Source organism: Ylistrum balloti, unplaced genomic scaffold, assembly GCF_031769215.1.
Source record: "Ylistrum balloti isolate Yb309-2 unplaced genomic scaffold, AGI_CSIRO_Ybal_v1 Utg369852, whole genome shotgun sequence".
Taxonomy (NCBI): domain Eukaryota; kingdom Metazoa; phylum Mollusca; class Bivalvia; order Pectinida; family Pectinidae; genus Ylistrum; species Ylistrum balloti.
The window spans coordinates 786,456-799,873 of record NW_026782004.1 but is presented as its reverse complement, the minus strand read 5'-3'; the positions used below and the strand labels follow the sequence as shown (position 1 = coordinate 799,873).

The 13,418-nt window shown below is 35.4% G+C and overlaps 1 protein-coding gene across 1 annotated transcript in view; it reads left to right on the top strand.

Annotated features, from left to right (window-relative positions):
* Nucleotides 1–9,951, top strand: part of LOC132545702 (WD repeat-containing protein 90-like) — a 31,404-nt gene extending 21,453 nt beyond the window's left edge. Inside the window, exons 28-42 of the mRNA XM_060209392.1 lie at nucleotides 173–367; nucleotides 810–912; nucleotides 1,775–1,896; nucleotides 2,709–2,865; nucleotides 3,227–3,468; nucleotides 3,639–3,783; nucleotides 3,949–4,148; nucleotides 4,733–4,822; nucleotides 6,087–6,206; nucleotides 6,681–6,921; nucleotides 7,209–7,339; nucleotides 8,004–8,177; nucleotides 8,296–8,418; nucleotides 8,790–8,874; nucleotides 9,700–9,951. Coding sequence (XP_060065375.1) covers nucleotides 173–367; nucleotides 810–912; nucleotides 1,775–1,896; nucleotides 2,709–2,865; nucleotides 3,227–3,468; nucleotides 3,639–3,783; nucleotides 3,949–4,148; nucleotides 4,733–4,822; nucleotides 6,087–6,206; nucleotides 6,681–6,921; nucleotides 7,209–7,339; nucleotides 8,004–8,177; nucleotides 8,296–8,418; nucleotides 8,790–8,874; nucleotides 9,700–9,854 — 2,283 coding nt within the window. The 3' untranslated portion in view covers nucleotides 9,855–9,951. The remainder of the gene's footprint in view (nucleotides 1–172; nucleotides 368–809; nucleotides 913–1,774; nucleotides 1,897–2,708; nucleotides 2,866–3,226; nucleotides 3,469–3,638; nucleotides 3,784–3,948; nucleotides 4,149–4,732; nucleotides 4,823–6,086; nucleotides 6,207–6,680; nucleotides 6,922–7,208; nucleotides 7,340–8,003; nucleotides 8,178–8,295; nucleotides 8,419–8,789; nucleotides 8,875–9,699) is intronic.
* Nucleotides 9,952–13,418: the final 3,467 nt, after the last annotated feature.

Here is a 13,418-nt window from a genome sequence, read left to right as displayed (position 1 = left end):
GATTTGTTTGCAGTATGAGAATGTTGACATATAACCTGTGATTTGTTTGCAGTATGAGAATGTTGACATATAACCTGTGATTTGTTTGCAGGATGAGAATGTTGACATATTACCTGTGATTTGTTTGCCGTATGAGGATGTTGACATTGTATTACTTGTGATTGGTTTGTAGGATGAGGAAGATGCAGTTGAACCTCTTGCTCCCAGTCCCCAGCGTCAAAAGCATAAACGGTTCAGTGCAGGAAAGCAGAATCAAGGCAAGAAGGCTCCTGTGGTTAGCCCTGGAGAAAAGAGAGAGGGTGAGGTAGTGAAACCTTCCTCACACAAACACTTCATACAGCGGGAACAGACATATGGCATGGCACAGGTGTGTTTTGTTTTCATTTCTCAAAAAAATTTATTTTTATTTTTCACTTAAAAGCTTTTGTAACTGTTAACTGATAAGTTGTCTGTCCTTGTTTCTTTACCCATGTAATTATGTTATTTATGAGTCTGCCATGATCCTATATATATTTTGTATGTCTCTGGAAAGCATTGAAAAACAATGTGGGAATGGGTTGAGAGGGTTTGGGGTGTCCACCTAAAATTTGGTAAGTTGTAATACATAGTTCTGGTTTTACATAGTTCAGCAATGCAAACATTGACAAATATTATGAAAGAGTTACTCTCAATAACTGCCGCAGTGAACTATTATACGCATAGACCATGGAGTATCCAATGCATAATTCTACCTTTATTTTTTTATGTGTCATTCAAGTAATGTTGATATTTTTCTAGTCTGAGTAACCCATAATTTTCTCTTTTGACAGAGAAGATACACTGCCCCTCCAAACCAGGCTGGTCTGAAACTCAAGTCTGTGATTGGCTACAATGGAAACGGCAGAGGAAATATGGTGTGGCATCCTGACACAGGTAAGTACTACATAAGTACTACACAGGTTAATAGCTTTCCTCTGTGTCTGTACAGTCCCTGTGTCTGTGAGAGTTTGTCACTGCTCTAGTGGTATCATTCCATTGCTTTACAATTGAAGGGACTAAAAAATTGCCTTGACCCAACCGAAATTTCGACTCAATGAAATTCAAGTCATCCGAACTAAAAATACAAAGATATAGAAGGGAAAAAATTGGGACTTGAAAATTATTTCGACTCAAATGGAATTTGGACTGAAGCAATTTCAAGACAACAAGTTTCAAGTGCATTAACTTTTTTAGGTCAAGGTCACCTTTGCTATTTTTGAAAACTATTGTCCGCACTCTGTTGTCTTCATTCCTGGAGGGATTCTCATCAAACTTCACACACTTGAAAAGCATCAATTTGTACAAGTACAAATATCACGGTTGTTGGGTCATGGTTGCTGTTACTATTTTTAGAAAATTAGTTAATCATTAAAGTTAAGAGCTTGTGGGGGCCAGCATGTATTGCTTCAGCAAAACTTGATATGCTTGTTTGTACAGGTCTGGTTGCTTAACTTATTTGATCAGATCTGTTTGCCTTCATTTACTGGTCTGGTTACTTACACTTATATTGAGTTTGTCAATCTTACTCACATGTCTGTTTTCCTACTCTTATTTGTACAGGTCTCTTTGTCTACACTTATTTGTACAGATCTGTTTGTCTCCACTTATTTGTACAGGTCTGTTTGTCTCCACTTATTTGTACAGGTCTGTTTGTCTCCACTTATTTGTACAGGTCTGTTTGCCTACTCTTATTTGTACAAATTTGTTTGTCTCCACTTACTTGTACAGATCTCTTTGTCTACACTTATTTGTACAGGTCTGTTTGCCTACACTTGTGGCTGTTTGATTGTTGTGGAGGACCTAAACACAGGACAACAGAGACATCTTACAGGACATGTGGAGGAGATCTCAACAATGGCCTTACAGAATGATTGCCAGGTAAGGTATTGACATGTTTTCTCTATGCAGTTATCAAATTGGCTTTGTGTATTCCTAATCATGTATACAATGTATTTAGGTGAAGGTTTGAAGAGGGAAATGGGACTAGATGCATTGTATAATGCAAGGTTAGTTGTCATCGGGAGGTGGACCGCTCTGATAGCAGACAGGCTAACACACAGCTTAGCCAAGGGAGTTTAACCTTAGTCATATTGGCTTCCACTGCTACAGGGCTAGTCATACACACACCTTTTAATTATATATGTCTGGTGGGAAAGTCTAATGTAGGGCAGAGGAAATCTTCTGTAGGGCAGAGGGCAAAAGTAGAGGACCTCGATGGAGAATAGATGTGTAGGGCTGTCTCTGAATACTTCATTAAGCTCAGGAATTCTCAGTTGTTGTGTTGACTAATAGAGAATATAATATGTGTTACATAAAGCAAAAATAAACATGTCAACAAAACTGTTGCTGATAAGTCTGGTATGTATCCACCCTTAGGGTATCAGCAGGAAACATCACACATCCATTATGTATGTTATGCGTGTTCTTGGTTCTATGTATTTCAAATGATTTTATGATAAATGAAGTAAATATTTTAAGCTATATAATCTTGGTATGATTTTAAACATTGCCTTGCAGTCTATTTAGGCAAAGGTGTGACTGTCCATTATTATAGTGATAATTTTTATTTAACTCTCTCCACAAACAGTGTTTGTCCAGTTATATACCTTGTCATCAGACTCCCAATTCTCGAAACCTTCCTCTCAGTACCATCATGTATTTTATTTATGCTAATGATCTGTTGACTTTAGATGTTGGCCTCGGCTAGTGGCTCCTTTGGTCTGTCGGCCAGTCAGATTTGTCTTTGGAACCTTAAGGATATGGTATGTCACAAAGTCCTACAGCACCATGAACATGACATCGTTTCACTGGCCTTCTCTCGTGACGACCGCTTCCTTATATCTGTTGGTGAGTGCTACCTTAATGAGTGCAATAGCCTTTATTATACTTCAAATTGATAAAACCTTCTACATCCTCTTAATTTGCTATTAGTGACTAAAATTTCTGTTTCACATAGTTGTCCCATTATGACCAAGTGGGGCAGGCATGATGTCACCAAAGAAGTATAAAGTGAGAATATTGCCAATTTGTATCGGTTTGAATGCTGTCTTCACGAATGTTTGTAGAAGTATCTGCTTTTTGTGATAAACTGAATCTTGGATTTATTTTCATCTGGACTTTTTCCTCGTACTTTATCAAAGGCTTCTAATCTCTACGGTTGGAATCTCATGTAAGGTCTGCTATGCATCTTATAATCCTTGTGTTCTAGGTGATTATAGAGATTGCTGTGTGGTTGTATGGAGTACCTATGACTATGAGATACTGACAAGTTCCAGAGTGACCAGTCCTATCCATGAACTCAAATGGGACCCTTACACTGTCAATGAGTTTGCCTCAGTGGGGGAGAACGGCACCGTGCTGTTTTGGCTCCTTGATGAAACGTCCAATGAAGTGTGTCTCAATGTCCATGAGGCAGAGGTTCCAGATGAACTCTTACAAACTCACCATATGGTTAGTGTTTTGATTCATAAGGATTTACTTTTTACTGTTAACTCATTAAAAAAAGGTATCTCTGTGATATGTCTATTTGTACTATTAAAGGCACCAAACTGATTATCTCATGTAAAGGAACTATGATGGTTAATTTGTTAATATTACAAACCTTTTTTATGTTAATGTAGGGGAGCAGATCAGTAGACTTTACATCAATGGAATATGCAGGAGACAGCACACTTTATGCATCAACTAACAACGGCAAGGTGTCTGCCTGGGATACCCGTCATAACACATGCTTCATGCACTGGGAGGCAGACAACTGTGAGATTGGTAAGGAAGGATGATGTTGCCAACCTGGCCGGTGATCAATCTACACAGGTGGTGATGTACCTTTGATTATGAATATTATGAATATAAAGGTTCCTTATTATTTCATGATGACTGTCCAATGACAGGGTGGAGATGTATGTCTGATTAGGAATATTTTACATATAGGTGCCTTAGTTTGTCGTGGTGGCCGTCTCCTGACAGGAAGTACTGGACGCAATCTTCGAATGTGGTCCATCGTAGGTGTTGGAGAGATGCGACTGCCAGGAGAGCACAATAACATGCGAGGAGGGGGTCTGACAATGGAAGATGAAATGAATGTGGATGGAGAAGTTGTGTCTCTAGCATTTGATGAGGCACTAGATATGGTACAGCCTCTCATTTGTATTGTGTTTGTTCTTTGTAGCTACAATTTTTTTCTTGAGGCTACATGTCAAACTTACATATAGAAAATGGCTTGGATTGCTTTACTGGATGTATACAATGTTGCATAATTGAATGATCAGCTTAATATCAACTTAAGAATTTTTATCTTATTGTGTCATGGTTTGCATTTGAGTTTACATGGGTCTTAATTTCTCTCTACATACATATTGGCTAAATCCTGATGATATTGGGAAGTGAAGACACACAAGACATAGTTATTTGTTATTCTGTTAATTCCTGATGATATGGCCAAGTAAGGACATGAAAGACACACAATTACTTGTAACTTTGTTACTGAATGTGTCAACTCACTGCATTTGTGTGACTTGATTTTTCAGCATTTAGCATGTTCTTCGTGTATTCTTAACACATTTGACAATAGCAACGTAAATGACTGAGATTAACTTGTAGTCACTATTGTATATTGTAAAACACTGCAAATCTATGTCTTATCATGAAGGTCTTGTAATATCTAAGTGAATGTACATTAATTCCATTTATGTATAATTTATTGTTTTGGTTGCAGGGAATTGTGGGTACAAGTTCCGGTACACTGTGGTACATCAACTGGCCTGAGAGAACAAGTATCCGCCTGGTATCTAGTCACATGTCTAGGGTAGGTACAACTCAAAGTCACGTGTCTAGGGTAGTTACGACTCAAAGTCACATGTCTAGGGTAGGTACGACTCAAAGTCACATGTCTAGGGTAGGTACAACTGAAAGTCACATGTCTAGAGTAGGTACGACTCAAAGTCACATGTCTAGGGTAGTTACGACTCAAAGTCACATGTCTAGGGTGGGTACGACTCAAAGTCACATGTCTAGGGTAGTTACGACTCAAAGTCACATGTCTAGGGTAGGTACGACTCAAAGTCACATGTCTAGGGTAGGTACGACTCAAAGTCACCCAGGGTTCACACCACCTTTCGAAATTCTTGTGACAAAATTTTCTCCAAACTCGAAATTTTTTCACCAAATCATTAATTTAGGAGTCAAATATAATTGGGTCAAAATCCATGTTTAAATAATAGAGCTGATTATTTTGACATAATTAAATGTTAATATGATCTGTAATAAAAAATATCACATGCGGTTTCAGTACTCTTGTTTCAATAAATTCTTAAACATACTAGGTGGTTTAAGAAAAGAAAAACACACTTGGTACTATTGTCATATACAATGTCCTTCATATTTTGTTAAAAAATCCTGTATTCAAAATTTTGTAACCAAATTATTTTTCCATTCATACTACGTATTTAACTAAGCAAGGAATTGTATAAAATATCCTGAGTCCTGACCCCTGAATATATTTTAATGGGAATAAGAACAGCAGTATGGTGATAACACTAGGAAAATTAGTAAGTTAATCACAAAAATTTACCTGTATCTTTTTTTAAAATGTCTTAAAACTAAGATATAAATTGCAAAATTTGTTCCAATACTTTTTTAAAAATATATTTGTACTTGATAATTATAGACTTAGATAAAATAATCCTGGTATTTATATCTTTTTACTGATAAATGAAAAAGATACAGTAAAGATCAATATTTTCTGTATCAGATATCAGATGGAAGTTATTAATTTTCCTTGTCATAATTTTATCTAAATTGTGTAGAATAAATTTGGTTTGTTTCAATTGAAAAAAAAACGAAGGCAAAAATCATTCCTGAATTTGAAGTCCAAGTCCATTTTGCATTGCATAGAATACAGTAAATAGCCTGTTTGTGTTTAAATAATTTTAACTGTGATGTACATTTATGTGATTGTTGTCTATAAAAATGTGATGGATATGTGAACCACAGTCAGAAATAAGTTTGATGTATGTGTTTACTGCCTTAATGTACCTATTTAATGTAGATTTACTGTGTTCTTTTACCAGGTGAACGGCCTATCTTCCTGCAGTAGTTCCCATGTGGCATCTTGTGCTAATGACGGAAGTTTGCGTGTTTGGTCAATCGAGGACCGAGAACAGCTCTTACAGTTCCAAGTCCGGGATCAGGTAGTTGCTCCTAAGTTCTTCAGTCCTTAACCCATTTTCTGGCTATTTTTGAGGAGCTATGCCTCACTTACAAAGTTGTTACCTTAAAACAGTTCAACATCTGCTACAAGTTTGGACTAAAATACTTCACAAATGTATTGGCCACATTGCATCAGTTTTTCGTTATTTCCCTTTTACAGAAGTTTTAGCCGAGTCTTACATAATTAGTATTATGTTATATTTTACACTTTATAATGCATCATTTGGAACAGTAACAAAACAAGAAGAATAAATACACATGTTCCTTTTACCATAAGTGTTGTAAACTATTGTGTTAAAGACTCCGGTCGAGGTGGTGTTATGATCTCGTCTCTATATGAAGAAGAAAAGTTTGTGTTTTTTCTTGGCATGCTTATAAAGTACAAGATACCCCATAAATTGGTAGGTTATATAAACTTTTCATGTAAATTCTAACTTTGGATTTCTGTTTCTCAGTCTTGCACCTGTGTAGCATTTGCCCCTTCGGGTCCAGACATTGTCACCATGACAACAGTAAGTAATGTGGAGGAGGCCCCTGTGGTGGCCCACCAGCATCGAGAGAATAATCAACTACCTCATCTTGTGTCTGGGTACAGTGATGGCACTGTACGCCTGTTTGACCCTAATAAGGTGGAAATGGTACTCAAGATGCACCCTCATGCAGTCGCTGTTACTGCTATCAGTTTCTCCTCTGATGGTAGGTATCAAGGAAAGGGATGTGTGTAGTACTTCAATATATTAAGTCAAAACTGGATGTTTTATCAGTTACCAACACAAACAAGATACTCTAACTAAGGTCTTTTTCCCCGAACAATGAATCTTCTGCTTGGTGAAGGTTAATAGATATAACTAGTGAAAGATTGTTCGAAACACTTTATACAAAAAGTAATTAGGAAATGTTTGTAGTTATAATCTCTTTCATTAAAACTTATTAGAATTCATATCTAGCACGGAAAATGATTTCATTTTGATACATTTGTTCAGGACGAATGATAATATCTGGAGGAAGTGATGGCCTGATTGCAGTCAGCAGTCCCACCACTGGAATGACTGTCCGTGTTATCAATGACCACAAGGGTGCCCCCATCACCAGTATTGATGTCACAGACAAACAGGTACACAAACCAATATAGATATTGTGTGATTTTATAAATAAGCATACTATAGTGTTTATAGATACTATAATTATGTATTTCATCAGTATTAGTTACTGTAAACCACTTATGTGTACTTTTTTAACTATGCCTACATTTTTAAATAGCAAGTAATTGTACATAGGAACTTCCCAAACTGACCATGTATGTAACATGCCAATTTGGGGAGGGTAGAGTTTTCAGAAGTGAATGAAGTAGACCAGTCTAAACCCTGATATAATTGGTTGAATGCTATACTGTACAATACTATGATATAGATTTTTCCTTGGCATTTAAACTACACATGTCCAAGTTACTGAATGCATTAAAGACTCTGTAGATATTATAATGATTGGTTTTGAGAAGGATTGGGATGTTGCACTGTATACTGAAATATAAAGGGTGCATTTTTAAAAATTGATAGTTGTCATTTTTGGAATTAACTGAAATACAGTACTGAAACGATTTTCAATGTGTAATTACTTTCATTATTTTGTGGCAATCCAATTTCTGTAACTGCCCACCTGTGACCATTATCAATAATAACAGCCTACCTGTGATAATGGAAGATCTATAATAGCCCACTGTGTATTGATGTAGGACCTGGCTGATAATTGCAATAAATAGCTGTTTGTTTTGAACCAAGGACCAAGATGTAGGTATCACTGCCCCACTACTGTGGCTCGCCACTAGTGCTGACCGTCGTGTCAGTGTTTGGTCTGCTGACTGGTCAAAGGACTTCTGTGAACTGGTAGATTGGCTGACATTCCCAGCTCCAGCATACACACCAGATGGCGCTGTCATCGCTAAACAAGATCAGGTAGGTAGATATGTTGATATCAGATTCCTTTTGGTTGTTTATCACAAAGTTTGACATACACATATTATTAATAGATACTGGATATGAGTATGAAATTTTTTTGTTTGCAATTTTTCAGGGCTTATATGGTAACCTGCCCCCAAGTATTGCAAAATTTTCTCCAGAGGAGCAAGATATTATAATCTACACAGGATATGGCAGTCAGAAACATGTGCAGTTCTACAGCTTATCACAACGCAAGGTATATGCAATATCTGCTTCTAAACTTTAATTCTAAAAGATTTGTGTGATAGAGAATTTCCTAATTTTCTGAGACTTGTTTAGATATGGATTCCTTTGGAGGCTGTACGATAGACACACAAATGAGTAGCACCTTTTCATACAAATTAAGATTTAGAAACAGTAGGGTCAAACAGTGAATTAAACTGCATCATATAGCTGTTATATATCTTAAGGAAATAAAACTCTTAGACACTATTTAGAAACAAATGAAAGATTTCTAAATTAACATAATAAATCTGTATGAATTATAGTATATATATTTTTCCATGTTTACATTGAAACAGAATTTTAGTCTCATCACAGCTTCATTAACATGATTGCTTTGTGCAGGTGGTGCGGACATCAGCACTAACACATTGGTCAACATGTATGGATATGAGCCCCACCTCCTCTTTGATTGCTTTGGGTGCTAATGGTAAGTCTTTCATAGTTTAGGGACCAATAAGTCACTTATGACTCTTGAACTAAAGGTAAACTTAACCTCTGCAAATATAGTGTCTAAAGGTAGATCTTTTATAGAATTGGGAACTTAGGGTAAATCATGCATAGATCTTGGTAACACATAGTATACTATAGTGCACGGAGCTCATAGATATGGATAATGCATGGTAAACTTTTATACCTTGGGGCTCATAGATCTGGCTAATATGTGGTAAACTTTTAGTGCTGGAGGCACAGAGATCTGGATAATATGTGGTAAAAGTTCAGTGATGGGGGCTCATACATATGGATAATATGTGGTAAACTTTTAGTGGATAATATGTGGTAAAATTTCAGTGATGGGGGCTCATAGATCTGGATAATATGTGGTAAAATTTCAGTGATGGGGGCTCATAGATCTGGATAATGCTTGGTAAATTGTTTGTTCTGGAGGCTCAAACAACTTAAAGCCTTCTTTCCTCTTTATTCTCCCAACAACCAAAATTAGAAATGTAGAATTGTTTATGGACTTTTCATGCTCCCTGAAGGGAGAACATATAGTCACCACTTTGTCCATCCATCCATCCATCATAATTTTGTCTGGAACATATCCTAAAACCATATGAGGTAACAACATAAAATTTCATAGGTAGATAGATCTCAAAAGTTCTTAATCACAGAATTACAGAATTATTGCCATAGATAAAATATTGTGATAATATATCAAAACATAACTTGCATTTTAAAAAGATGTGCAATATCATAAAACAATTAATTCTTACTGGATAAGTACCATTGCATATGTCTTTTTTATTTACAGAACGTCTGATGAAGCTGATGGATTATTATGAAGGAAGCTTCCAAGATTTTACTGGCCACAATGACTCTGTGACTGTTGTCAAATTCTCTGCTGATAGTAAATATCTATTCTCTGTGGCCCATGCAGAAATACTCATATGGGAAGTGAATGTATAACTATGGTCAATAAGTTTTGTCATTAAAAGGCATAGAAATTTGTTTTATACTAACTGTGGAACATGTAATGCGAGGCTCCTGTGATCACCTAATCATTTTATTTTACGATATCATAAAATTCTGATTTAATGTGTAAGTGAAAAGATAAAAAAATTTTCTTTTAATTTTCAAGTTGAACGTAAGCTTCGAAGTGGTAGGGAATTAAAAATCTTTAACCTCTATGTGAGAGGACTTAGGAAGATGTCAAATTACAACATATTTGATAATGTAGAACCCTAGAAATGATTCAATCTGAGATGTTAAAACATAAAACAGGAAGAGATGTACAAATTGTTGTATTATTGAAATTTATTTCTGATACAAACAGCAAGTTGTGAGTGTCAATATTTCTTCTTTGTATCTTAGCGCTGTAAAATGCTTTGATAATTTAATTCCTTATATCTTTTTCGTAAATCATGTTTTTGTGTAAAGTATTAGCTTTATGTAACTGAAGACTAACATTGATTCATTACTGGGTTGTATGAGAGAGTGTGTAGACTTATGTATGAATGAGATTATGAATGTAGATAAGTGTAGAGAAAAGTATGTCAAAGATTATACACTGTTTTATCATTATTCATTTCTAGTGATCAATATTTAATTATTATTATATATTATTTATATAGGTAGTCTAACAATGTAATCATCAGTGATATTAGAAAACAAAACTTACTAAAACATTGAAGTTTGGCTTGACAAGTTGAAAGCTATGTTCAGATGATGAGTGGTTTGATATGTGTATGTATTAATATAGTAGTCAGGTCATCTGTCCAAAGTAATCAGTAATGTATTGCCTAAAAACAGTACTACAGTTACTCTGTATTGTATGACAATGTCCTAGGTGATACATGGTAACACTGTATTGTATCACAATGTCCTAGGTGATACATGGTAACACTGTATTGTATCACAATGTCCTAGGTGATACATGGTAACACTGTATTGTATCACAATGTCCTAGGTGATACATGGTAACACTGTATTGTATCACAATGTCCTAGGTGATACATGGTAACACTGTATTGTATCACAATGTCCTAGGTGATACATGGTAACACTGTATTGTATCACAATGTCCTAGGTGATACATGGTAACACTGTATTGTATCACAATGTCCTAGGTGATACATGGTAACACTGTATTGTATCACAATGTCCTAGGTGATACATGGTAACACTGTATTGTATCACAATGTCCTAGGTGATACATGGTAACACTGTATTGTATCACAATGTCCTAGGTGATACATGGTAACACTGTATTGTATCACAATGTCCTAGGTGATACATGGTAACACTATATTGTATCACAATGTCCTAGGTGATACATGGTAACACTGTATTGTATCACAATGTCCTAGGTGATACATGGTAATATCTTAAATAACCAATACACATCACCATGTTTAGACCAGTATTTTGACATCTGTGACATCTCATTATTACTATTGTTATCTTAGGAAATATGGTATATCACCATGGCAGCAACATGTTACTAGGTTTCTGAGATACACGATCGTGTGATTGTGTTAGAACCATGTTAATCTCGGCCATAGGTACACAATAGCTGCCTATGTCCTTGACTTTGATCATATTGAATGGTCATTCTAAATTTCATTTGTATTAAAAGTATTTGTCGTATTGACATTTAGAATGGAATTTGTTCAGCTTATTGTTGTACAATATTTCAAAGTAATAAATTTGATAGAATTATAACTGTAATGAGTTTTGATGACAACTTTACATTGTATTGGTAGAGCATCAACCTAGAGGTTGTTGGAGTTTGCATCATAACACATTTGTGTAGTTTTACATTTGTTATATTTGTGTATGTTTTTCATACGTTTGTGTAAAGTTTACAGCTTCAATGAATTTGCAAATAAACCTATCACATCTGTGACAGTTTAACCCTTTACATTTGTGCAAAGTTTTACAACAATATTTTAGTAAATATGGGATATATAACTTTTGTGTAATATTTTACACAGGAATAATTTGTTTGAAATATATGTATATATTGTGATAGAATGGTGAATGTTTGCTTGTACTTAGTATATGGACCAGTTAACAACAGTAATGTCCTATAAACTATCATACTGTTACATTGTAGAACTACAGTCAAATTATGTCAAACACTGCATTTATAAATCAGTGAACCATTGTAAAGGGATGTAAGGCACTATATGTTTGGATCAATCAAGGGATGTAAATACATATGGTTCTGTGGATCATTGAACTACAGTCAAGTGATGTACGACATGCGGAACTGTGAACACAAACATGTTAGTGATATTCCTTAGGTCAATGAAAGAGGTGAATGTGCGAATTGTTAGGAAGAGCTAGTTATAGTGTGATAAATATGTGTATCTATAACTATAGCTTTGTCTTGTTTAATAAATTATGTAATAGACTTAATCTGATGTAGAACTTTTGTTTCTCATTGTTGAGGATGAAATATTTTCCAGCAGATCTACAAATATCCTGAAATATCAACAACTTGATGCACACCTTTATCAGATGACTACAGAAAATTACAGAAGATTTAAAGAACACATTGAGATGTAATCAGCCTTGAAAACAAGACACTTTTATAGATAAGAGGGGACAGCTATGTTAAAAATCTCAACCCACAACATAATAACAAATTGCGAAGAGAACTAAAGTGGTCTGTGGCCAGAAGAATACTGAAATAATCAAATGACCTGTTTTAATATTTAAGGTCACATGATCAAGTTAAATGACTTCTGAATGACCACCAGGCCTTGTCATATGAATATTGGAAGAGCAGTGAACAGAGATAGAGGACTATGAAGTTGGGTATCCATTATGTAGAGAAAGTTTAATCTCATAAGGTATGTTTGATTAAACTTAGTCAGCAGAGATTTAAAACAACCGCACTGATGTACTGGTAAATGTGTTTAAGTGTTAAGCCAGGTTAAGTGGAAATGAGAGTGAATCTTTGTTGACCTGTAAGATGAATATCCAGAAGCTAATTGAGTGATACAGACCTATTGAACCTCTTGTGTTACCAGAATGTTGTGTTATTTAGTACAATTACATCAGAATTTCTCAAACTTTTCCTGTTAATATACCATGTTTTATCATGCTAATACTTCATGGCTGTACATGCTCACCTGACAATCTACAGTGAAACCATGATATACTACTAGCAGATGTTCATCTAGATTCAGGATTGTCCCAGGTTCAAACCCTGCTCATGCATTCAATTTTTCCACTGATGTTCTCTGTCAACCTTTCAGTCATTAGAGTCATAACACTTGCCAGTTTCTTATTGATGTGACGAACTTAAAAACATGTTCCAATTGATGAATGTTCACTATTTGGTTTCTGCAATATAACTTTTTAGGTCATCTGGCCTGAAGGGTCATGATGACCTATAGCCAATGTGCTTTGTCTTTCGTCATGCACTGTCCATCATCTGTAAACTTTTGACATTTTTAACTTTTTCTCAAGTTCCACCTTTGGGATTCAGCTCAAACTTGCATGAAATGATCCTGAGATGGT